This window comes from Limanda limanda, chromosome 9, assembly GCF_963576545.1.
Source record: "Limanda limanda chromosome 9, fLimLim1.1, whole genome shotgun sequence".
In the NCBI taxonomy this organism is placed as follows: domain Eukaryota; kingdom Metazoa; phylum Chordata; class Actinopteri; order Pleuronectiformes; family Pleuronectidae; genus Limanda; species Limanda limanda.
In genome coordinates this window covers 26100410-26126138 of record NC_083644.1, presented here as the reverse complement: position 1 = coordinate 26126138, position 25729 = coordinate 26100410, and the positions used below count along the sequence as shown (strand labels likewise).

Below are 25729 nucleotides of genomic sequence, written 5' to 3'. Positions count from 1 at the left end.
ATATGTATATATATACATATATATTTTTTTTTTTAAAGGAGAAAACTCAACATAATAAATCGATGACAGATAGTCCCAATACATAAATACTCCAACAGCAAATGTGAACAGATAATGGAACTGTTTCGGGAACAGAGCATTCACCTGTCTTACATATTTCTACCAAAAATGTAAAAAATAAGAAAAAAGCTCTATCTGCATTATAATAAGAAGCAAAAAACCTTTAAAACAACTTTATTGAAGTGCACCAAGACATCAGACAAACATCATGTCACATATACAGCATAGACGGGAATATTTGGGAGAAAAGGAATACTAAAGAAGATCGAATAAAGGGATAAAAAACGGGGAAAACAAACACTTAGAGGGGTAATATGATCTCAGCAGGGTCATGTTAAACAGTTTCACAGCCTTCTTCTTCTCCTTGAATTCCAGTTTTACCAAGTAATGCCACAGTTCCTTGTGAAATATGTGGAAGTTCCTTTGAGTTTTTAGGAATCTGTTCTAATGCCAACATGATTTTCCAAGGATAATAATTACATTTCTCAAAACATACCAAAAATAACCTCCTCTTTTGTAAACACGGACTAAGACATCTCTCAGCTCTCAGTTTGACTTATTTAAGAAAAGGTCCTTATCTAAAGGACTTTAAATTAACTGTGGTTTGGGATGCTTTAGAACAGTGGTTCTTAACCTGGGTTCGATCGAACCCCAGGGGTTCGGTGAGTCACTCTCAGGGGTTCGGCAGGGGTCAAGACACACACAGTATAGCCCGGTTCACACAAGCAATGTCTGGCCGTTTTTGTCAGCCGTCAAAAAATACCACAATTTGGTAACACACAATTTTTCTTCGCCGTGTCAGATTGCAAACATTTTGTTGCTTAGTAAAAATGTGTTACACAGAAGAAATTCAGGCTACTCGTATTATTCGTGACGTCACACTCCGCAGTGATAAAGCTGGTTGCAGCTGATCACGCCACATTGCTTAGCTTTGATTTCTGTGCTGCTTGGTGCGCTCAGTAGTCGACTTGTGGCTGTTGTGATTGTACGTCATTCAGCAGAGCCAGCTTCAACAGCAACTCTTCAGAACAACAACGCTCTCAACGTTTTGGTGTCACCAAACTGCCCACACCCCTTTATTGCTAAGAAAGCCCTTGATATACTCACACTGTTTGTTACAACGTATTTGTGCGAGCAATCCTTTTCGATAGTAGACATGAAAATTAAGAAAAGGAACAGACTTTGTTGCGAAAATGATATGAGAGTGGCACTTGCCAAGGTGAAGCCGCGCATTCCTGAACTTGTATCTGAAAGGCAACAGCAAAAGTCACATTGATTTGCAGTAAATAGTCATTGAGTTATATTTTTGTTGGTTTTTATGGTTGGTTTTGTTCTTTGAACACATTGATTTTGTGCGCAACTGATGCATGGTTAATTTTGTGCACTAACAAATTATATACCTATGTTTTGAAGAAATCATATTTTTATATATTATATATTATTTTTCCAATTACGAAGGGTTCGGTGAATGCACTAATGAAGCTTGCAGGGTTCAGTACCTCCAATAAGGTTAAGAACCACTGCTTTAGAACATTCATTACTGAAAGCTTTAAATGCATACTTGTGTAGTCGATCACAGTTACACCACGATTATTTAATTGCAGACTTTTCAAATCAATCCTGCACTAAAACTGAATTACCATCTAATAAAAATGTAAAACTGGCAGAAAATCAATTGAAGGAAAGACAAATGAATGAGTTCTGTCTGTGTTCTATAACATTACATTTACATGGCTTTCGTGGTTTTTGTTGTTTCAATTTTGCAAAAACATAGCTGCACGTCTTCTCAAATAAATCTCCCTTTACGATCACATAACTGATACAAAAACATGGTAATTACCACAACGATATCAGTCAATAAGCGAAAAAAGGGGTCACTTTCACCAATCCATTTAATTATGTCATACTCTGATGGGTGCCTTGATAAGAGACAATTAAAACGTGCAGATGGTTGTTGTGTACAAGCGACAATGCAAAGATGGCAGGTCAGCAAGTGACAGCATCAGTGGGGACAAACATCAGAAAATCTAATCAATCTAATGGAAGTGAACTATCACCCTCAATTATTTGGTATATTGGGGGAGGGGGGTCAGATGGTGGTGACAGAAGCTGTTGCTTGGGGGAGGACTTCAGTTTAAGCAGATCAGAATATCAAATAATGATCCATGAGAACATTGCCCCCCACTGGACATACTAATTTGCTGCACAGTGCATCACTACTGTTAACGTTTTGATAATGTAAATGTGCAGCAATGTGTTTTTAATGCTGTACTTCTATGGTATTGGCAGATAACATGCACTTACTGGTTATTGGATAATATCTGAACATAATCAATGACTATATTAACAAGCTCACCTTCATTGCTTAAGTATCTGCCTGCCTCAGTGAAATGTAAGACATCTGAGAGGTCCTTATTCATATTAAGTTGATAGATACATACTTTTCTTGTTTTCCTGTTGGATTGATTGTTATATTTATTTCCCTGTCATGCTGACAGAAGTGTGCAACCCTCATGGGTTTGAATGATACCAAAAGTAATTGCAGCGGTCCATCAACTACTTTACAGCTCAGTCTTAAACAGAAAATGCCTCCTCCCTCTCTTCATCTGCTACAACAAACTTTCCTTCATAAAGCACAACTCCAGTCTTTCATAATCATCCAACTAAAAGAAATCATTACAAATGATGGATATTCTAATAAGAAGACCATGTGTCTTAGTCATTGAAACATAGTGGATTGTGATATGTGAATGTGATATAAGTTAGACAGTAATACTTACACAGAAGTTAGACTCTTCAGTCTGGGTCATGCATACATATATTGGCTTATTTGAATAGCCTGAAATCAAAATCAATATTTTCTGGGGGGGAAATCACATAATTATATATCAGTATATATTTTCTTAATAACAATTGATATTCGCCCCACATTTTCAACAAGGATGCCCTAAATTGTTTGATAGACACAAAGATAAACAAATTTTACTGTTGAAAAGTTAGTAAGAGTTGTTTAGTGGAAACATTATGGAAAGAGACTATCAATTGCCCCAATCATATATTTGGCATTTACTGAAAGTTCTTAACATCTATTGGCCTGCATATGCGTCGACATTACATTATGTCTGTCATAACCAAAAGTTGGCTGATATGGGCTGTCGCCATGTCTGATTTGTCAAGCTTAAAGGGATAGTTCACTCATTATTAGTTACCCATACCTACGCCGATAACAGAGAATGACTGAAGGTTTTTTTTCTGTTTGAAGAATTGGTCACCATATATTGTATTAATTCTGCTTACAACGCTGTTTACCCTCTAAAAGCCTGCAGACGTGTTTTGTAGACTCTGTCACTCACACCCACCCCCTCCATCGGCATTGTGGTGAATAGATAATGAGTGTATTTTTGGGCAGCCATCCCTTTAATGCTGGTTTTACTTAAGTTGATCTTTTACTGCAGAGTATTGATTAGTTTATTACTTTTTGTAGCCTACAATCTAGTCTTGTTTTTATGACATTTGAGCTTCCCCAGATATAATTTTAATTCAATATATTGGTGCAAATTGTAATCGGTGCATTGATGTAGGAAAGTTAATCTTTGGTTATTGTTATTCAGATATCAGCTATTTGATCCCAATGTGTTGCTGCAGACTGTTCCACACATAGACATATATAAGTCTGTAAGTGTTTATACATGATATCTATGGTTCCACAGAGCCATTCACACGTTTTCACTTTGAACCCTCCAGAAACACTTCCTGAGACGAACCTCAGGTCACGTGACTGCCGTAGTCGGTGCAACTTCCTGTTATTCATTCAAAACTCTAAACTGAGGTCGTTTTTCTGCTCTGTCATTTTTTACAGGGTCGGAAGTGGGGATTTTTAAGGTTGTTGTCGGATCAATCGTGAGTTTGTCCAGTTGTTCAACTGCTGCGGAAACAAACCGTGGTCAGCGGAGGACATCTGTCAGCTAATGCTAGTTGCTCATGCTAGCTAGCTACAGTATTTACCTGACGGTCCTGAGGGGCTCCACACCTCTGAACATCCGCCTGTGGTGACAGCGAGCAGGCTTCAACAAACCGGAAGGCTTTAGGTCGGTGAACAACACCGGGTATTCACTTTCAACATGGCCAGTCTGCTTTCGGTGCAGTGCGTCGCCTCCCTGAGGAGAAGCGGAGGTCTGGCTCACCTCAGGACCTCAGCACTGGGTGTCAGTAAGCGAAACTACAGCAAGAAAGAAGCGTCTCCTTCCGAGTTCCTCCACCGAAGTGTGGTGCCATCGATGCACTACCAGAAGAGTTTACCCAGGTAAGGAGCTCACTGGGAATCTACTCAAGTGCTCATATCAGATATGACACTGAGATGACACTATTATTCATTATTGGCCTTGTGTGAATATTACTTTGTTGCCTTGGAAATGCCTGGTGTATATGGTGAAGCGTTACCAGGTTTAAACAGGTGCCGCATTTAGCTTTGAGATGAATGTAGGGGAAAGTGCACTATGTCTTAAGCTCAGTAAGCCTCTAGGGGGCGGGGACATGAGTGACCTCTGCAGTATACTATAAAATAGTGTAAACCCTTGATCAGTGTTTAAAATTGTGTCATCCAATATTGTGTATTTTTATGGTATGCATGATTAAAGACAAACAGGTCAGATGTAATTGATAAAAACAAAAACGTGTGTATATATATGTATGATATAGTATATGAAATATTAAAGAAATATAATATGGAAAGCATCCCCAAAATAGTAATTGGTCATGAAACTGTAAAATTGGACCTGACCTTTGCTATAGATTATTAATCCAATCCATGCTTGCTCTTTTATCTCCTTTAGCATAGGAAATACTGCACCATTCTTTATTAAGGGAAAGGAAAATGCTGGCCCACAATTCATTGCAGAAGCACAATTTGAGGGGGCACAACCTCGTAGTTGAGAAGAGCTGCTTTATTCCTGTGAATTGTGAAACAAGTCAAAACTGATGGAAATCCTCACGTGATTGTCTTTACTCAGTTTTTTTTGTATAATTTAATATTTACTGAGCTTTTGAAAGGCTGAATTGTCTCCTTGATAACTTTGACAATTGTTCAGGCTACCCATTCCAAAGCTGGAGGAGACTATGAAGAGGTATTTAGCTGCCCAGAGGCCTCTGTTGGATGATGACCAGTTCAGGTATGTGCAGTGAGACACTCAACCTATTTATTTTCATTAATGGACAATATTAACAGTTAAAATCTATCAAAAATCTTCCTTTGTGTGCCCTCAGAACAACAGAGAAACTTGCACAGGATTTCCAGACTGGTGTGGGGAAACAGCTGCATGAGGAATTGGTAGCCCAGGATAAAATAAATAAGCACACAAGCTACATCTCAGGTGAAGCCTTTCTTGACAATTATAAACCTGAAGTTGAGCATGTCAAATTCATACAATTACTCATACAACTGGTTGGCTTTCTTTCATTTCAGGACCATGGTTTGATATGTACCTGTCTGCTCGTGAGTCTGTGGTGCTGAACTTCAACCCCTTCATGCACTTCAATCTGGACCCTAACACAGAGTACAATAACCAGCTTGTACGGGCAACTAATATGGTGTGTTCAGCGGTTCGCTTCATGAAAACACTTCGAGCTGGAGTACTAGAGCCTGAGGTTTTTCACCTAAACCCAGCAAAGAGTGACACAGACGGATTCAAAAGGTTCATCCGCTGGGTCCCGTCCTCTCTGTCTTGGTATGGAGCATACATGATGAATGCTTACCCCCTGGACATGTCTCAGTACTATCGCCTCTTTAACTCAACTCGGATTCCGAAATGTGGGCGGGATGAGCTCTTCACTAATGACAAAGGGCGACATCTCTTAGTTATGAGAAAAGGCAACATGTATGTGTTTGACATCGTAGACAAAGATGGGAATTTAGTGAAGCCTGCAGAGATCCAGTCCCACTTACAGTACATTTTGTCTGATCCGACACCAGCGCCCGCCTTCCCTCTTGGGGTGCTGACCAGTGAGAACAGGGATACGTGGGCTGGGCTAAGGGAAAAACTGATAGCTGCTGGAAACGCAGAGAAACTAAATCTCGTTGACAGCGCAATTTTCTGTTTCTCTCTGGATGATGAGACCATGCGAGACCATATTCACATCTCCCACAACATGCTGCACGGTGATGGCTGCAACCGGTGGTACGACAAGTCCTTCAGCATCATTCTCACCAAGGATGGTCAGGCATCCATTAATTTTGAGCACTCATGGGGCGATGGCGTAGCTGTGCTCCGCTTACAGAATGAGATCTTCAAAGACACCACGGAGCAGCCACTGGTGCACCCGGGCTCTGCTGCTGCTGCTGTAGATTCGGCCTCTGCTGTGCGCAGACTGGAGTTTAGGCTGGACAGTGAGCTGGAAAATGGCATCAAAAAAGCAAAAGAGAACTTTGATTCAGCTGTGTCAGTACTCACTATTGATGCCATGGAGTTCAAGAAGGGTGGGAAGAAACAGCTAAAGAAGAGCAAGTTGAGTCCAGACGCTATAGCCCAGCTGGCTTTTCAGATGGGCTTCCTGAGGCAGTATGGAGAGACAGCGGCCACATACGAGTCGTGCAGCACCGCAGCATTCAAGCATGGCCGCACAGAGACGATCCGACCGGCTACCTCATTCACCAAACAGTGTGCCCAAGCATTCGTTTGTCAGCCAGGACAACACAGTGTGGAGCAACTGCAGGCCATGCTCCATGACTGCTCCAAATATCATGGACAGCTCACCAAGGAAGCAGCTATGGGTGTGTATAAGACATTTCTACAAATGGTGAACGCAACACTTAAAAAAACACAAGTGATCTGTTTATTTGACATATTAGTTATCGACATTACAACAGTAAAGATGGATTTGTTCCTATTTAGTATAAACTTATGTAAAACCCTGATCATTTGGTTTCATCTCATAAAAAATTTGATCTATTTGCTCTCTTATATGCTCTGGCAGATTTTTTTCAGTTGGATATGAGAGAGGTGCTGTATGAGATCAGTGTTGATGAAGGGGGGGTGATGCTGTTAGCGAGCCTGGGGCTGTTTGAAAATGATTAGATGTAGATCATTGGTTATTGAAAGGCTAACTGTCATGCATTTTCCAGGACGGGGCTCAACGGCCAATCACAACCAAGATTATGTGCTAATTAACATTCTTAATCAGCCTGGAGTAGCGCACAGTAATCAATATATAGTCATCACACAGCCTCTGTGTAACTATACACATTAAAACTGACACAACAGCAGTGGTTTCAACATACACGTAAACTGACAGCTGCTGCACTAACCACCTTTTCCATTTCTCTCACCAGGCCAAGGTTTTGATCGACACCTCTTTGCCCTTCGATACTTGGCAAATTCAAAGGGTCAAGCTCTGCAAGACCTGTACAATGACCCTGCTTACGCTGCCATCAACCACAACATCCTCTCGACCAGCACCCTCACCAGTCCAGCCGTGAACCTCGGCGGCTTCGCCCCAGTGGTGCCTGATGGGTTTGGCGTTGGCTATGGGGTCCATGATGACTGGATCGGCTGTAATGTGTCCAGCTACCCTGCTCGCAACGTCCATGAATTCCTGCAGTGTGTCCACAAGTCTTTAGAGGACATTTTCACAGTCCTGGAGGGAAAGCCACTTAGTTAAGAAACAATGGTTAAGTTTGTTTTATTTTGCTTGGTTTCTGGTTATGATGCAGTAAGTAATAAGATAAATAATTTATAAGCCATTGGAAAATAAAAGATGTCAGCATTTGGGTTTTAAGTTATGTAAAAAAGCAAATGCTGCAGTTTGGAAATTACAGGTTTAATGAAGTGTCATTATAATCAAAACAGATGTGAAATGAATAGGTAGCTTTCCGCATTCAATTGTAGACAGTATCCACTTTAATTTATGGTACAATGAACATCAAAGAGATCTTTCTTTTAAGTTGTGATTGAATTAAACAGCTACACCTTGGTATACCTGTACTGTAGCATCATGTGAAGGGCTGGCTAACTTCTCTGTTTTAGCAACATGTGAAACAGTGTCAGCTAAGACTTAAAAGTGCTGGTCACAAAACGGATGCATTTAATTATTTTAGATGTAGAACTGTCTGCAATTACAGTATAGAGACAAATGCTGTGCCTAATCAAAAAGCATTAACTAATGTCTCTATAATACATGTTATTTAAGTTATCAGTCTTTCACATGTAGCCTTATTGATGTGGGTGAATGCAAGTTGAAATTAAACCTAATTATTCCAAAAAGAATTGTAGCAATGACTTTTTTAAGATAATTTTACTAATACAGTATTTCTTTACACAAGTAAAGACAATTAAATTGTCTTTGCAACCTGACTGTAGCATCCATCATTGCAAAGAACACTCAAAAGTTAAACAAGAACGCAACATTTGTCTTCACTGTTTATTTAAAATAAAAAAAATGGTTTCATCAAAGGCAAATTTACAAATGCGGTAGTTCAACAACAGAAACATTAGCGAAAGCAATTAAAATGAGCATAATCCACGTTTAGATAGGCTTGATCTTGAAGTGGAGACCGATGAGACTGAAGACGAGACATTTCAGGTCTTGCACCAGGTAGTAGAACACGCGAAGACCTTCAGGGTCCCTGAAACAAAGTGAAGCTTTTTAAAGCTGTGTCCTTTAAATCACCGACAAATATACTGTGACCCCTCAACTCTACAATACTCACTTTGACTGGTTGACATCAATCAAGGAGCCAATTTTGGAAGTTGTGAAGGAAATGTGTTCATCACCGATGACGATCTCCAGTTCCTGTGAATAGTAACGCAAATTCAGAGAAGTTACAACTATGACATCAAATAAAAATATAAATTATTTTACGGTTGAGTGCTTACTTTAAAAGGGGATAGTTCACCAAAAAAAAAGATAAATCCACTCATCTACTAACTACTATCTCGATGGAGAGGTGGCGGAAGTGTTTGATTCCACAAAACCCTTTTGGAGTTTCATGGGCAAACAGTGTTGCAGTAGAATCCAATTGAAGTCAATGGTGACATACACTTCAAACATAATAAAATAGAAAAAACATAACATGCCTCCATACTGCTTGTGTGGTGTCATCCAGGTGTCTGTCTGCAAGCCCTGACATTCATATTCATCTCAAATCTAGTTAATTGACACCATGTTTTTAGCTTAAAATTCCACTGGAAGTGGCGAAGCTAGCAGAAGTAGCTACATGATGGTGTCTGAGGGTCCTTGAATGCACCTAGTAGAAATATATCAGTGGACAATTAGGCTTTAAAGCATGGTGTAAATGACGCTGTTTCGGGTAGAATTTGAATGCCGGGGCTTGTGGACACTTTGATGACACCACACAAGCAGTATGGAGGCTTGTTATGTTTCTTCTGTTTTATTTTGTCTGAAGTGTAAGTAACTATCCCTTTTAGGTATCAACATTTCTAACACAATTTCAATGATATCAGATCATAATGTGATCCCCATGAAGACAATTGTTTTGAGAACAAATACACTGACTATTGCAAAAAATGTATTCAAAAAAAGCTACGAAATTCGACTGGTGTTATATTTTAGGTGCAGTGCGCCCAGTGTAAAGTTACCATTCAGAACTATCAAAACAATAAGCTGGAGAGATCCATGAAAAATTATTTGGTCATTTGTGACAAATTTTCTTTTAAATACATGGGAACTGGCAAAGACAGCTGTACAATGCCTTCACCACCAAACACACAGTATATCTCTCCCACATAACTTATCAGGCCAGCAAAATAAAGGAAATCCACCCTGATCAGAGAGGAGCCATCTTAGTCCCTTCACCCATCTCCCCAGTTACTGCCTCAGGCAGACGATACCAACTCCCAGAGAAACATCTACAAGACATCTCAATGCAATAACCACCCTGAACATTTAAAATGGACACTGCATTTTAACCTGTTTTGTCAGTTGTCCTTTTTAATTAGCCGGCTCTGGAATTTGGTTATGATGTGTGCTATATGTTTTAAATGTACATTGGTTGTATTGTCAAGCTCTGTTTTTAAATATGTACAGTGTGTCTTCAAATTTTAATTATTTTTGTATTGTTGAGCCCTGTCAAAAGGAGAATCTCTGTAACTCAGGGGTAGACAATAAAGTGTATCCAACTATCTATGGTGAGTGGAGTCACAAACCTGTCTGCCAACTCTATCAGGAGGCGGCCACAATGCATCGTCTTCCTTGGTGATCTCACTGTCGTCAATGATCCTCTTCAGCTCCTCCATCACACTTTTGTGTACATATGCCTGGGTTGGTACAGAGGGGAGATGAGAACATTTAGAGCTGAGCAATATATGTACAGGATAGTTACACGTTGATAATATGTACAATAACATACTTTGACTGTGCTTGTGAAAAACACATTTTGACTGAGAAACAATGACCCTCTTTACTGGCACCACAGTCTACTGTGAATCCACCCATGAATTATATACAATGCTGCATGAACGCATAATTGATGTCACATAATTCAGTCACAGAGTAGCATGATGATGAAAGCACCGTTTTATTATGGCAGCAGACATTTTTACCATTCATACCCAAAAAAACCGCACTAAAGGGTTTGTAATATGCTTGGTTGCTGTTTACTCCAAAACAAAGACGCTTGCTAATCATAGATTACCTCTTTCCTGATCATGACGTCATTCTTGTAGTTGCTGTTGTTGGCATATCTCAGTTTACCTGCAGGAACATGGTGAGATTAAAGCAGAGATTTGAATCAATGGACCACTTCCACAACACGCACGAGTTCGCTGCCTCCTCTTGAGGCCGCGTGGCGCTACTATGTCCACTGGATATTACTTAAAGCAAAACTAACTTTAAATTACACACGTGTTAGGAATACATTCAGTCTAGACGTAAACTAATATCATTTCTCATACAATGGTAACTTCAAGGAGAAACTGGTGCTAGCAAGTGGTTGTGAGTGAGCTGCGGCCTACACAGCGGCTAGCCACGTTAGCTTGGAGGTAGGAGAGCTAACACGTCTGTATTACCGCCAAATTTTACTCACCGTCAGGTCTGAATTCAAACTCCAGGAACTCGTGTCCGAACTTTCCCTTGTGACCAACATAATACCGCAAATAGAAGTCGCTCGTCGACATGTTTACCCTCGAGAAAGTGCTCTTTCAGGAGAAGACTGCGGAACAAAACTCTGCGAGCAGGAGCAGTCCGGAGCACCGAAACACAACTACGCATGCGTTAAGCGTCACTACCGGAAGTAGAATTGTTCAAGCCCCGAGAACTGTCTTTCAGGAGTTTGGTCCAGCCATAGGGGCCAGCTGCTCACAAGTGGATAACATATAAATCATTCCTCTCTAGAAGCTATAAAACAGTTGGTCTGATTTTGAAAAAAGGAAGTAATGATCTATGTTGTAATGTGATTCAATGTCAATGGTTTGGGTTATTTTTCGTTCACAATACTAGTTTTCAAAATTATCTCCCCAATTTAGTGGTTACTTCAATAAATGAAAGTCGTACTTGAAATCCTTCGTTGATCAAGTTAGTCAAAGGAGGTATAGCATAAAAATTGTATGACTTTTAAAAGAATTTTGCCACTTTTTCCCCTTGTGTCTGAGTTTTTGTTATCAATCTGTTGATGCTGTTTTCTTATTTTATACATTTCAGTTCCAAGTATACCTTCATATCTGTAACTCACTGTTATTCATTACCTATCAGTTGAGTTAGTAGAGTCAGTACCATTACATCTTTATCTAATGGTTGTATTTGTTTTAATTTGATATGGTAATTAACAGGATTTATCACGAGTTTATATGCACGCTGAATAAAGGTTCTGCCTTAAGACAAACCCGGGAGCTTAGTGACCAAAATGTTCGTCGCCTTTTATTGACGTCATCACCCACCACTCTATGGAGCAGTGCCTGATACGACCCACGTGTGGTTGTTGAAAACGTTTCCCGATGGCAGCCTCGTTTTCTCAGGAGCTCGAGGAGCTGCTGAATCCTTTGCCTAAATTCGTGGATCCAGAGGACGATGGGGACGAAGCGACCAAAGCCAAGGTCGTCGAGAAATTCAATGACGACGAAGACGAGGACGGAGACGCACTCGTCCTCAGTGCCCTGCGGAAGCACAACACCTCTCTGCTCTCAGACACAGACCGGCGGTACGTGGGTAAAGCAGTCTCCCGTAAACAGCTGCAGATAGATATCGGGGGATCTGGTGATGAAGATGAAGATGATGATGAGGAGGAGGAAGAGGAAGAAGAGGAGGAGGACGGCAGCATAGAAGGGTTGGACGAGAAGGAAGGAGAGGATTCAATGGTGGATGAGGAGCCTGGTGATGATGAAAACAATCTAGAAGATGATGAGGAAGAGTTGGTGGGCAAGACAAACGTTTCTGGCATGAGATTTCCTCAGGGAGTGGATTTCCACAAGCTGACAGAGGGCATGGATGATCTGGGAGTGAGTGAAGAAGAGGCTGGTGATGATAGTGGCGAGGAAACTGAGGGTAGCGACGAAGATGAAGCCTCTGATGATGATGATGATGACATGGAGGATGATGATGACATGGAGGACGATGATGATGGGGAGGAGGAGGGAACCGTGCGCACATTTTCCAAAGAGAAAGTCGATGAACAGGTCGAGAAAGGGAAAGCTGTGAAGAACCAGCTGGCCCTGTGGGACCAACTGCTGGAAGGGCGAATCAAGTTCCATAAAGCCCTGGTGACGGCCAACCAGCTTCCACAGCCGCAGACCCTCTCAGAGTTTAAGAGGAAGGGCGGTGCTGAGATTGCAGGGGCGCTGAAGACCACCCACAAGGCTTTGAAGGCTCTCCAAAGGTCCCTGCTGGAGCTGCAGGATCAGCTGCTGTGCCAGAACGCAGACACCAGGCCCATCGCTCTGGGCAAAAGTGGGGCTCAGAGTGAAGACGAGGAGATAAACAGTGATGAGAATGACGAAGAAGAGGGGTCAGCGAAGATCGGCGTAGCACTAAAACGAAAATTGGAGATGGCGGAGTACCCAGACTTCATGGCCAAACGCTTCGCTGCATTCCAGCCTTACCGCAACGCAACGCTGCAGAAGTGGCACGACAAAACTCGACTGACCATGGGGAATAGCAGCAAGGGCTTTGGGGCATTTGATAGGAACATCCTGACTCAGGTGGAGCAGGTGCTGATGGACAAAGAGAGGCTGGTGCGGCGTACCCAGACCCGACGCTCAGAATACAGAGTCCTGGGGAAGAGAGAGTCCTCTGCTTTCACCTCGGAGCCTGTCCCCTGTGAAGATGAAGAGGTTGAGCAGCAGCTGAAAGCCAACACGCATCTCAAAGACGTGGACGAGGACATATTTGACGACGACGACTTCTACCACCAGCTACTGCGAGAGCTCATCGAGCGCAGGACCCACACCGCAGATCCCAACGACCAGGTGGCCATGGGCCGACAGTGGCTGGCCATCCAGAAGTTGCGCAGCAAGATCAAGAAGAAGGTGGATACCAAAGCCAGCAAGGGGCGCAAAGTCCGATTCCACATCCACAGTAAGCTGGTGAATTTTATGGCTCCGTTTGACAACAGCTTAATGAACGACGAAGCTCGCAGCGAACTCTATCGTGGCCTTTTTGGTCAGAACTCCTCGGTCAGGGAGTGACGTTGAGGTGTTCATGTGGAGCAGATGATGAAAAGATGCTGAGCAGCAGTTTAAATGGGGAGAGCTGATTCAGACGAGGTGGACAGTTACAGTGGTCTGATGTAACAGGAGGAACATGGACTCGGAAGGCACATTCAGTTCTTTACCAAGGCCTTTATTCTGAGGGACACTTGCAGCATTGTTGACCTTATGACTAAAAATATAATTTGTATGTAAATGTTATATGGACTACAAGAAATCAAAATGTTTTCTTCTGTGATCAAGTGTCAGATGATTCAAGTAAAGTGTTTGCTTTCCAATTCATGGCAGTTTTTACAGTTTATACTTGAGGTGTGAACATTTCTGGATTCTCAGAGGCATCGTGATGCGGCCTTGGACGACTGCATTGATTCAGAGACAGAACTTAATCAATTCATGTTCTCCGCTACTTTGTTTAACAGGTTTTCCTCTGCTAAATTTGATTTAAACAGGAGACAGATGAGTTACCTGAATCAGATTATGATTACAACCAGAAATTAATATGTATGTAAGTCATACAAATATATCAAATAAAAGACTCATGACAGATGTCGACTCAAGCAAATAAAGAGTACCTGAAAACTTTATCATTAGAAATATCTATACAGGAGAAACCCATTGAATAACATTTACAGAACACAAACACTGGGTGTCATATACAACAGCTGAATGGATCTTCATTTGAATTCAACTAAAAAACCTGACTGCTGATTCAAGTTTAAGTAAATCAAAGAATTATTTTTGTTGTGGTAATTCAATGACAATTTAATCAACTGTTCTGAGTTACATCAACAACTTAATAAATGAGTTACAGTGACGTCAATACTGCATTCAGGTACAAATCAAGTAGTCCAAAAGGAAAGAATGAGAAATTATCTTTGGAGAGGATGTCACACATCAGATGACTTGAGGTGCAAACCGGTTGTTTAGTCTAATAAGTCGTTTTTACACATGACAAAACAGGTACAGCTCAGGGGCCACATGACACACCTGAAGTCCTAACCTATTAGTACATTATTTTGAAATCTAGAAGTCAAAATATGCTCTATAATGGAGCTTTGAAAAAAAGTTGCATCAATGATGGAAAACAGCACGGTCACACTGATCTTTCAACTGAGTGAGATAAGCTAAGGCCCTGCCGTTTAACATGTTGCTACACCACATCTATAGTGTGGCTAAAGGCTGTCAAGTGCTAGGATTTTTTTTTTTTTTTTAGGCACAATAGCAGCTTCTTGAGTGTGTCTGTTTCAGCGCGGTGGTAAAGGCAAGCAGTTTTCAATTAAATTCTAAATTATCCCCTGTGCATTTATCCCTCTTATATCTCATAGAATAAGTAAAGAGACAAACTAAACTGAATACAACTGCTTTACATCATATCCACCATGGGAAAATTATCTCCTTCCTTAATCTGAGCGGAATCATATCAAAAGCAGGCCTTCTGGTGTCCTGGCCACAATGAAGAGCACGCTCACCACATGCACGTGAAACTCTTCCTCCTCTCTGCACAGCGGTGTGCTCAGTGAGGCCGACTGCTGGACTCCATGTTTGGTTGACTCTTCGTTGTTCCGTAACCATTAAACCACCCATTCAGCCGCTTGGTCAAACCATCATTTAGAATATCCTGGATGTGTTGCACTATGAGATTTATAGCAACTGTATTGAGGGATAAACAGATGTTGGTCAGGGTTAGTCTGAGTTTTCAGGGTCTCCAGTGTATAACATTTACAATTAATAGCATCATTGTGGAAATAAATAGCCAGTAATCTATTGATAAAAAGCCCTAAAAGTATTTTTCTGAAGACATGTTCAGAAACCGTAAAGGTTCAGTGTAGAATCTAGTGATATCTGGTGTTAAAGTTTCATGTTTCAGCTGAATTCCACTCACCTCACCCTCCTCTTCCAAACATTAAAATCATAAAAACTCAAAAGATGTTTAGTTTGTCCAGTTGGACAACTGTAAAAAAAAACAAGGGTGCCTCCATGGGGAGGACCTGCTCTGGATTTAAATATAAAGTATGTAAATATAAAGGGTAAAGAATACAGCAATTTGTTCAGTTTAGATGATCACACACTAGTGGAAACATCGCTAGGATTATATAATATTAAATGTCTAGGGATAGGTCAGAGTATCCTACAACATACAGCAGTTTGTTTTGGATGTTCTTTTCTCCAGTCAACACACAGAGCTGTTTTGTTCTCAAGCAGAAGCCTTTCCTTCCTTAGTTTTGAGAGCACAGCAGTTCTTAGCCTGAAGGTTAACAAACACAGCTGTGTCCTTCATGATAACACTGTTGAGACTATAGTGTATGAAACATTTGGCGTCAATAATATCATCTCTAATGCTCTCACACTTGAAGAATCTCTCAAGTTAAAGAAGAACAAATACTTACCATTATTATCAGCTCCTCTCGGTATGATAACATCTGCGTATTTCTTTGTCTAGTATCAACAAGAAAGGGGAAAAAAAGTGGTTTGACTGAGTTCATCTTCACAGTCTTGCAAACTTGATTTAAGTGGTAGTACAGGTAGAATATGTGCCCACCGGCAGACAGAACTCCTCGAACGCGGGCTTGACAAAGTTGACGTACTGTGCAAGAATGCTTTCCAAGTCCCGACCACGTTCACTAATATCTCGCAGCACTGAAAAGGGTACAAAAAAGGTTATAGTAGTAGTTTTGGAACTAGGATACCACTCAAAAGTGTTAGGCAAATATGAGGTTACATCAAGATAAAGGTTAACTTGGAATAAGAACTGCTAATCTGGCCTGGCTTTGTCCAAAGGTAAGCAAAATATGTCTACTTACCAGTACCTCCAAATCTAACCGATATTTTAAATATCCTGTAAAACCCTGTAAAGCCATTTATTCTTTGAATAAAACACAAATATGAGGTCATATCTGTCAGTGAGCTCTAGTGTGGCTGGTAGCCACACTTTGTTACCCCTGGACAGACCTAAATTGGCTGTTTCCACTCAATGTGCAAAGCTAACTAGCTGTAGGTTGTAACTTCACATTTAGTATACGGTCACAAGGGTGATATCAATCCTCAACAAGAAAGTGAAAGAAGTGTATCTCCCTAACTGTCACACTATGCTTGCGGTTAGCATCTCTTTCAGAGCCTTTTGTGTGTAGAATCAATGGGAGTTGTCTGGTCGAGTCTTACCCCTGCGAGACAAACGTGTGTCTGCATCAGTGTCCACAAACAGCTTCATTTGGAAGAGGTCTCGAATCTCCTGCGAGTAGAACATCAGGATACCCTCAAACAGCACCACATCAGCAGGGTACACCTTCACTGTCTCCTCCTTCCTGCCATACCAAACACATTCAGTATAAAAACACTTTGAGCCTGCCTATGTAACACTTGCTGATCACAAGAGACAATTGGGACACCACTTCAAGAAGCTGTTACGGCATCAGTAGTCGACGATGCTACATTTTTGCCGAGGATGTCATTGTAATGACAGTGTTGAAATCTTTCATAAACCAATGCTATTGCTGGCAGTTACTAAAGTGACAAACCTATAATATAAATAACATCTGTGCTGATCCAGGTGGATCAAACTACCAGGTAAATGCGACATGAAATTATGTAAAACTATAGGATAACCATGCGAGAATACATTTTTTTTGCATAAAATGACAGTAATTTATAGCTCAAAGCTGGAAACACTCAAATACACTCCTCTAATGTTCTCCTTGCACAGACAGAATCATTTAAGGAGTCACTCACCTGGAATGGGAAACAAAGTCATAAACGGGGATGTGTACGGTTTTTCCCTCCTTGATGTCCAACAGAGTTGTGATTATGAGGTCGTTGTCGAATGCATCTAAAACGAAAGAGTACAAACCCGTGATTTCCCGATGATTTTCTTTGTATGCTTCAACCACCTGCTCGGATAATTTGGGTCCAAATTCTCTGGCACCTTTACTTTGGGGGTCAGGGGTTGAAAAGTTTGGAAAGTCCTGCTCCAGCAGGATGAAATATCATCAGACAGCTGGTTAAGGCACACAGGATTCAGGCCAGCAGAGGCCCATTGTAGATGGCCCTACTGTTACAATAAACACTATGGTATTTCGGTGAATAATACCAACGTACCTGGGTGGTCGAAGTTGAACTGGCCCTTTAGTGCTTTGGCCTTCTGCTCTGGGGTGAGGACCCTGTAGAAGCTGTCCTGGCTGAGGATGGCCACTTGCCTCTGGTGGTGGTCGATCTCATTCTGCCCCAGCATCTCCATGATTTTGCTGCACACCGAAGACTGACCATACAACAAAAACAAAACAAGCACTATGATAATGTATGGCACGTCTTTTCTGATTTACAGCATCCTTCTACTTTCAGGGAAGAGGCAGATGTAGGTCAAACAAATACATTTCAAGCAACAGAAAAACTTTTGTCTCCACTTGGCATAGTTCACTCACATTGTTGTGGCCTTGAAGTTTCATGACTTAATCACAATAATTGTCGATTTCAAAGGTTGCCCATGTGTCATCACATGTGAAACTGGCAGACACTAAGATTTCAGTCTACTCCCCTTTCAGAAAACATGTGAGGGACACCAGGTGGTTCTGTGAGCAGTTATTCGAGTAGGAGAAAACAGAAATACCAGGAAGTAAAACCCACCAACAACTGTCTGCTTAACCACAGGATTAAGTTTGGTTGATTTATCCAACTAACTGTCAGCTACAAAGCTAATGTAAAGAAAACAGGCTACTTAAATAAAAAAATAATGGATATACTTTTAAATACCTTCACTTTGCCAAAAATGTCACACAATGGAGTCTGGGATCAAGTCAACTTGAAACACAACTGCCTCTTTGAAGGTTCACTGACCAAATATGTGACTCCACTTAATTATTATTATTATTATCAACTGGTGCTGCTAACATCATTACATCTATGAATATCATGCATATTGTTACGCTTATGGCCACCCAAATGTTCCTCTCCACAGCTACCCATTGTTTGCTTGTTGTGGGAACAGTTGGATTTCTCTAAAATATTGTAAGTTCTTCACCTTGTTATATACAGTGCCTTTGGATCATGCATATTGTGATTTGGCACTATACGTATTGAATTAAATTAGAGTTATAGTTTTAAATTTTGTATCGAGTTGTGAATACTGAGAATCTACTCTGCAAAGCAGCATTGCAACAAAAAAAGTGAATGAAACCTTTACAACAAGGCACCATACGCAGAGCCGAGAATGATGAAGCAGATATTTGGCCAAACAAAGAAACAGCAACAGTGGATACATCAGTGTCACATAGAAGAAGGTCCTCCAGGAACAACAATCCAGATCAGGATGATAAAAGAATAAAACATCTGGATGTATTATATCCTAAAATCTGTCCTGCAGACAGTATGGTGTCATCCTGACACAACAGCCTGGTTTTAGCCTGACCCTGCACAGCTGATACAATTAACTCAAACCACAGTTGTCCTTTTAACCTTTGTCTCCATTTAAACCCCCTCGAGTTTAAAAATGTGAAAACAAAATAATGAGAGAAGGATTGTTTGAGTCAGAGTCACATATATCAAACTTCTTTATCAACCATACAAGTGAAGGTTTATTTTGACAATACACTATTGACATATATCTGGTTCTACACAGACTCCACACTGATCAACACAATCTGATGAAACATGATAAATAGGCTTCCCACGCATGTTATTTGTAAATTCCATAAATCAAACTATATCAACCCCATCAGTCTGTGTCACAGAAAACAAACAACCCAATATTAATACCAGGAGATACAAATTAAGAAAACTAAACAAAAACCTGGTGATATAAATACCCACCTTGCCGCTGGCTGTGCCCCCGGCCACCCCGATGAGGAAAGGCTGCCAGTTGGAGCTCTCATCGCGGGCTTTGTCACCTGTCTTTGTGTCGCTGTCGCCTGCCATGCTTCATCTGCAGCCACGGAGCGATGCGGCCCAGCTCCACCGGCCAGACCGTCCGCTGCCTGCTGCTCCTCCCATATGGTGATGATGATGACGATGATGAGGGTGATGATGAGGCCGACGCCACCATGCCGACAGAGGAGGGAAAGGTCAGGATAATGATGGTTTACACCGATGTTCTTTTGGTTACACTAAAGCAGGGAATCGGGCAAAACCCTTTCTTATTTTAATTTTTTATATTATTTTTTGTTTGCATCACTATGTCTGCATTTAAATAATGATAACAACAACAAAACAACTATCATAATATAAGTAATCGAATAATGATAAACTTTATTTATGTAGGACCTCTCAAAAACCCATGACAAAGTGCTTAAAGGCTCAGTGTATAGAGTTCAGTGATATCCAGTGGTGTAGTTGCATGTAGCAGCTGAATGCCCATGAACCCGTGGAAACCTTCACTTGACATATCAAGTTAAAAGGTCTTTAGTTTTTCCAGTCTGGGCTACTGTACAAAAAACATGGAGACCTTGAGAGGAACTGCTCCTGATGAGATATTTACATTATTTAGATAAAGGCCCATTCTCAGGTAAAGAAAAAAAACAATTTAGATTAAAAAAGCACACATAGTACATCACTAGGATTATTTTACATTCAATTTCTGCAAATAGATCCATTTCACTGGAGCTATATAACAAACAAAAACTAAACAGAAAAATCACGCAGTACAATCACACATTTAAACAGGTTAGTGCAAAATACAATGGAGAGCTTGGTTAAAAGTTGTCTAACAATCATAATAATAATAAAAAAGCAATAGACAAAAAGTCTCGTTAAAAGCCATTTTGAAATTTTTTGAATGAGGACACTGAAGTGCCTCGCCTGGCCAATAGAGGGAGCTGTTGTTTAATATGTTAAAACCATATATATATAAAACGCATTATATTTTATCATCTGTATCTATGACATGAGATGTGCATTCTCTAATTAGTGAGTATAACACCTTATAATTGTTATCACTCTTTCTCCACCTGTATTTCTTATTCATAGTGGTGCTGTGTGGCCTGTGCAATGATCACGTTGAGGACACGGTGAACCGGAAGTGCTTCTGCCATAGTCTGACCTCGTCGCCACTAATGCTGACATAGCCTTAGAGTCGGGCTGGTGTGATGCGCTCACAGGCTCATTTCTAATCAGGAAAACACAGTGTTCCTGTCTTCTGCGCTCGGATCAGCAGGGTAACGTCGATATGAGCACCATGTTTGCTGATACTATCCTAATCGTGTTCATCTCGGTGTGTACGGCGCTGTTAGCCGAAGGTGAGTGGAATCCTGCTGACAGGTGGACAAGCTGTTCAACAAACTCGCTGCTGAGTCACAGCTCTGCTCCACTCTTCACTCACATGGCGATAGAACGCTGTCAGTGTTATCAACAAATATATGAATGCTTTTTCATTTGGTCCATTATCAGACGCTAGTTGCCAAGCTAGCTAGCGACTTTAGCCAACCAAGCTAATGCTCAAGTCAAACGGAACAAGCAATTCAACTTCCGCTAAACCTTTCACAATAATCGTTCGTTGTAACGTTATATACAGTCTATGGTTGTAAGGTGTTTGAAACGCTTTAGGGGAAGTCGTCCGTGAAGGGAATATGAATAAAAATGATTATTAAACTAAATATAACCACCTCTACACATATCCATTTTATTAGATTTTCCAAAATAGGACTTGTTACATTTTTGTACAATTTAAATGAATCTGGCAAATACTTAAATGAAATTCTATCTATCTATCTATCTATCTATCTATCTATCTATCTATCTATCTATCTATCTATCTATCTATCTATCTATCTATCTATTGGGTATTTTGTGTTGCAGAAAGATAGTGTTTGTTATTTCTATAAAGTTATAAACAATAATATATATATGTATATATGGTGAATTTGGGTAATCTGGGACATTCTTTGCAATTTTGACTGTTCTATCTTGGACTGTCTGCTTTACACATTCGATCAACATATTATGCTGACCACAGAACAGACTCGTCTGTGCTTTTTGGATAATCTTAGTCCTAGAGAGCCATCAGATGGTGTGCTAGTTATCAGTTTAAACAGGCAGGGACTGTATTTACCATTAATTCCTGGCTGACAACTGCACACCGTATGCTACATATCTTATCTATTTATTTATTTAAAATCAGGAATCTTCAGAAAGAACTTAAATGACTGTCCCATTCCCAGATTTCCCAAAGCATGCTGTCACACATTAAGAATCATGCTTGACAAAGTGCCCCATCCCTTTATGTGACACCATGAAGTCATTTTATTTCAGTCACATGATATCCATGCCAACTAATAGTAAAAGTCCTGTTGACTAGATTTCATTAGAGAAGTTAATAAACAGGCTGGAGCTTAGGTGTCCCACCAAAACCTATTGTCCCAGATTACCTGAATTCATCTTAAAAACAATAATGTATAGATTTGATTACATTTGATGATGTATTCTATTCTCTGGGAAAGCAGAAAAACTGGCTTCTTGATTAAATAACAAAAGTATATCTTATTTGATTTGAATGGGATTGTAATACTTATTCAGTAAATAAACCAATCTGACAAATTTTGTGACCGGAACAAAAAATTCACAGTTGACAAACTTAAATCATTCTCTCAGTGTGTATCACCTGACCCTGTGTCACACCCTAGTGTCAGAGATCCATTAGGAGTTGCACCATTTTAACTAACATACCTCTTCTGATTCTTTCTGCAGGAATTACATGGGTTTTAGTTTATCGCACTGAGAAGTACAAGGGGCTAAAGGCTGAAGTGGAAAAACAAAGCAAAAAACGTAAGTGACACAAAATGAGTGTGAGCATCATGCTATTGGGATTTTAGTGTTTATTGTTTTCTGTGTTACCTGTTTCATGGTAGTTGAGAAGAAAAAGGAAACCATCACAGAATCTTCAGGACGTCAACAGAAGAAGAAGATTGGTAAGAACCAAGTGAAGGCATTGTAAAAACTTTTTTTTGAAGATGCAGATAATGTGAAGAGGAAGACCTAAATATTTTATGAACAAAGTGACTGTGTTACCTCTGACCTTTGCTTCTGAACATTTTACAGAGAGACAAGAAGAGAAACTGAAGAACAACAACAGAGACCTTTCTATGGTGAGTCGAATATACTCCTCAAAAAATTAAGGGAACACTTAATCGTCATAGTATAACACCAAGTCAGACAGTACTGAGTCCCATTATGAAATTCACGCAAGTTAGATCAGACTGTGATTTCACATTATTTATTTGATTTTCGGTGTGGTTTTGAATCCAGCCTTTAATGGGTTGATGGATTTTATTGACTGTTGTCACATCAGTTTGTTCTCAACAAATGATACAATGTACATGACTCAAGATCTTGTATAATTTGTTCATCAAGATCTGATATGTGTCTGATGAAATGTTCCCTTAATTTTCTAGTATGTAACCGTTGAACAATCTCTTTTCTTTTGCTTCATTTATATGTTTAATCTTGTTTGTTTGTATGTAGGTACGCATGAAGTCCATGTTCGCCATCGGCTTCTGCTTTACGGCTTTGATGGGCATGTTCAACTCCATGTAAGTCCAACACACACTTACATCAGGTCAATGTATTATCATGGTAGAATGGCGAAAGAGAGTGCATCTGTTTGGAAATATGTGTGTGATAAATCCCACAAGGTGCTGTTTGGTTCAGAGGTGATACATTTTGATGCAATGTTAAAAAACTGCACCTACGAATTGCGGCACACTGGCCTTCAGAGTGACACATCTTCTCTTTTTTTTACAATCTTTTCCAGACATTAGCCTCTCCAAGAATGCCTTGGCTTATTTCTTGTTTGCAACATGATACAGAGGAAACTGCTTATAGTGGTAACGTTTGTCTTAGGCCTAATTGTTCACTGTAAATGGTTGATAACTATAAACAGATTGAGTAGCTTCTGTATGAGAGTCCCGGAGCTTGAGGGAAAGGTAACAGTGTTTTTTAAGATGAGGACGATGTTACACACTCTCTCTCTCTCTGTCTCTCTCCTGCTGACACACACTCACACACCAACACAGGCACTCACACTGAAATAACTGACTTAATATTAACTTAAACATATTGAATTAAACACCTTAATGTTGACAATCTACTTTTTTGCTTTTGTTCAGCTTTGATGGGAGAGTAGTGGCCAGACTGCCATTCGTGCCGCTGTCTTACATCCAGGGTCTGTCACATCGTAACCTCCTGGGCGAAGATTTCACGGACTGCTCCTTTATCTTCCTCTACATCCTCTGCACCATGTCCATCAGACAGGTAATGTGTATGTTCTAAACTTAAAGGGAAAGCTCACAAAAATGTTTTAATTCACTCATTATCTACTCACCACCTTGCCGACGGAGGGATGGGTCCACAAAACACTTTTGGAGTTCCAGGGGTAAACAGCGTTGCAGCCAAATCCAATCCAATCTAAATAAATGGCAACCACATCTTCAAGCAGAAAAAAACAGTGTCCGTAAGCCTCGACATTCAAATTCGTCTCGAAACGGCGTCATTCACAATGTCCTATGATGTCCTCTGCAGTTCACGCGATACCTGAAAGTTCTCTTAAGAACTATTTTTACTGTATGTCACTGGGCAGTTTTTTGTTTCTCATTATTATCAATGAAGAACTTATCTAAATAAATATTCAGTACTTTTATATTGAGTACCTCACTAATGACAAGCATAAGAAAACAAATATCACCCGATTTATAAATGAAATTGCCTTACACTCAAGATAAGAATAATTACCCCTTGTCTAAGCTGTGATTTGAATGTGTCTGGTCACCTGCAGTGATTTTCATGTCTGATTAACCTTTATGTCACAAACGTTCGGCTGGAAACCTAATACCTTTTCGTGTTGCTGTCTTTTACCCAGAACATTCAGAAGATGCTCGGCCTTGCGCCCTCTAGAGCTGCAACAAAACAGGCCGGTGGCTTCCTGGGACCTCCTCCTCAAGCAGCCAAGTTTTCTTAATCCTCAGACAGGTTCTGTTGTGCTCCCGCACTGCGACTGTGTGACTTCACAGCTCCCTCATCTGAGCACCTGCGGAACTGCTCCGGCTGGATCAAATGTATTATCTGCTGCAGCTATTGTGATCACTGTCTTCTGTTTGAGTTTTCATTCATTTGTTGTTTATTTAACTTGAAGATTGTCTCACCTAGAAATTAGAGGAACAAAAGTTGTTCTAAACGACACTAATCACCAAATTATAAAAATGACTTTCTTGTATTTAGCAAATGCCCGTCAACATTTTTGGGGGGATTTTAATTATTAATTGGCATAGTAACATCTGATCCATCCAGTATTATTATATGTAATTGATAATAAATTTTTATGATTAAATTTTAGTTGTGATTTTAATTTGTTTAAGAAGTTCTATTTGAGATATACATGATTCATATGAAAGCTGAATTTCTGTGTTCTCTGTAATATCAAGTGTTGTGTAATTGCTATTTTCCTTATTAATGTGCAGCTGATTTAAGCCCATTTTTTCTTGCATGCCTCCCTTTTAGAGACCACAAATAGTTTTGTAGAAATCATTAACACTGATTATACCCCGATTATACCATTTTTGTTTTAATGTACAAGGGTTTACCAAGTTCATGCCCTGACCTGTAATGTTCTTTTTAATATTAACTTTGTTTCTGTTCTATACATGTGCCAACACCAACAGGACAGAATATTATTTTTATTATCGGGTGTTTGACCTAAATAGGAGGCAGACACCAGGGGGCGATCCAGATGTTTTGTCCTCATATTTTTGGGCGGTGTCGTGCTGTCAATCGTTATAACCAATCACAAGATCAAACTTAAGCTCATCCAGTGCAGAAAGGACCTCAAGTTGCCTTTCTGCAGCCTCCCTAGGGATCCACATGAGGTGAGGAGTGACACTCCCACCCTAACACACTTGACTTGATGGGACAGGTTTCAAGTAAAGAAGTCACAGAATGTACCACTGGCTGGATTTACTAAGCACAGTACATTGTGTTCAGAACATGTGTCTGAAAAGCTTCTCAGTAGACATCAAGAGGAGAGGAATCTTCAAGTCACATTGACTTGC

At 40.3% G+C, this 25729-nt stretch overlaps 5 protein-coding genes across 5 annotated transcripts; 3 read left to right on the top strand and 2 right to left on the bottom strand.

Moving 5' to 3' along the window:
- The first annotated feature begins 3852 nt into the window (after positions 1 to 3852).
- cpt2 (carnitine palmitoyltransferase 2) lies at positions 3853 to 8318 on the top strand. The gene is made up of 5 exons (XM_061077732.1): positions 3853 to 4363; positions 5148 to 5228; positions 5323 to 5429; positions 5522 to 6826; positions 7385 to 8318. Exons 1-5 carry the CDS (start codon positions 4182 to 4184, stop codon positions 7711 to 7713), a joined length of 2004 nt encoding a protein of 667 aa, XP_060933715.1. The 5' UTR covers positions 3853 to 4181; the 3' UTR covers positions 7714 to 8318.
- A 140-nt stretch (positions 8319 to 8458) lies between these two features.
- magoh (mago homolog, exon junction complex subunit) lies at positions 8459 to 11267 on the bottom strand. Its single transcript, XM_061077736.1, has 5 exons — positions 11096 to 11267; positions 10706 to 10764; positions 10218 to 10328; positions 8762 to 8844; positions 8459 to 8677 (listed from the first exon to the last, which is right to left on the bottom strand). The coding sequence occupies exons 1-5, from the start codon at positions 11184 to 11186 to the stop codon at positions 8578 to 8580; spliced, it is 444 nt and encodes a 147-aa protein (XP_060933719.1). The 5' UTR covers positions 11187 to 11267; the 3' UTR covers positions 8459 to 8577.
- Positions 11268 to 11961: 694 nt separating this feature from the next.
- Positions 11962 to 14293, top strand: aatf (apoptosis antagonizing transcription factor). Its single transcript, XM_061077734.1, has one exon. It carries the CDS (start codon positions 12003 to 12005, stop codon positions 13686 to 13688), a length of 1686 nt encoding a protein of 561 aa, XP_060933717.1. The 5' UTR covers positions 11962 to 12002; the 3' UTR covers positions 13689 to 14293.
- Positions 14294 to 15222: 929 nt separating this feature from the next.
- uck2a (uridine-cytidine kinase 2a) lies at positions 15223 to 19613 on the bottom strand. The gene is made up of 7 exons (XM_061077735.1): positions 19509 to 19613; positions 17802 to 17961; positions 17436 to 17532; positions 16869 to 17011; positions 16249 to 16346; positions 16097 to 16145; positions 15223 to 15359 (listed from the first exon to the last, which is right to left on the bottom strand). Exons 1-7 carry the CDS (start codon positions 19611 to 19613, stop codon positions 15223 to 15225), a joined length of 789 nt encoding a protein of 262 aa, XP_060933718.1.
- A 1126-nt stretch (positions 19614 to 20739) lies between these two features.
- On the top strand, positions 20740 to 25011 carry tmco1 (transmembrane and coiled-coil domains 1). Its single transcript, XM_061077679.1, has 7 exons — positions 20740 to 20929; positions 22377 to 22454; positions 22538 to 22597; positions 22728 to 22774; positions 23151 to 23218; positions 23795 to 23939; positions 24544 to 25011. Exons 1-7 carry the CDS (start codon positions 20860 to 20862, stop codon positions 24640 to 24642), a joined length of 567 nt encoding a protein of 188 aa, XP_060933662.1. The 5' UTR covers positions 20740 to 20859; the 3' UTR covers positions 24643 to 25011.
- The last annotated feature ends 718 nt before the right edge of the window (positions 25012 to 25729 follow it).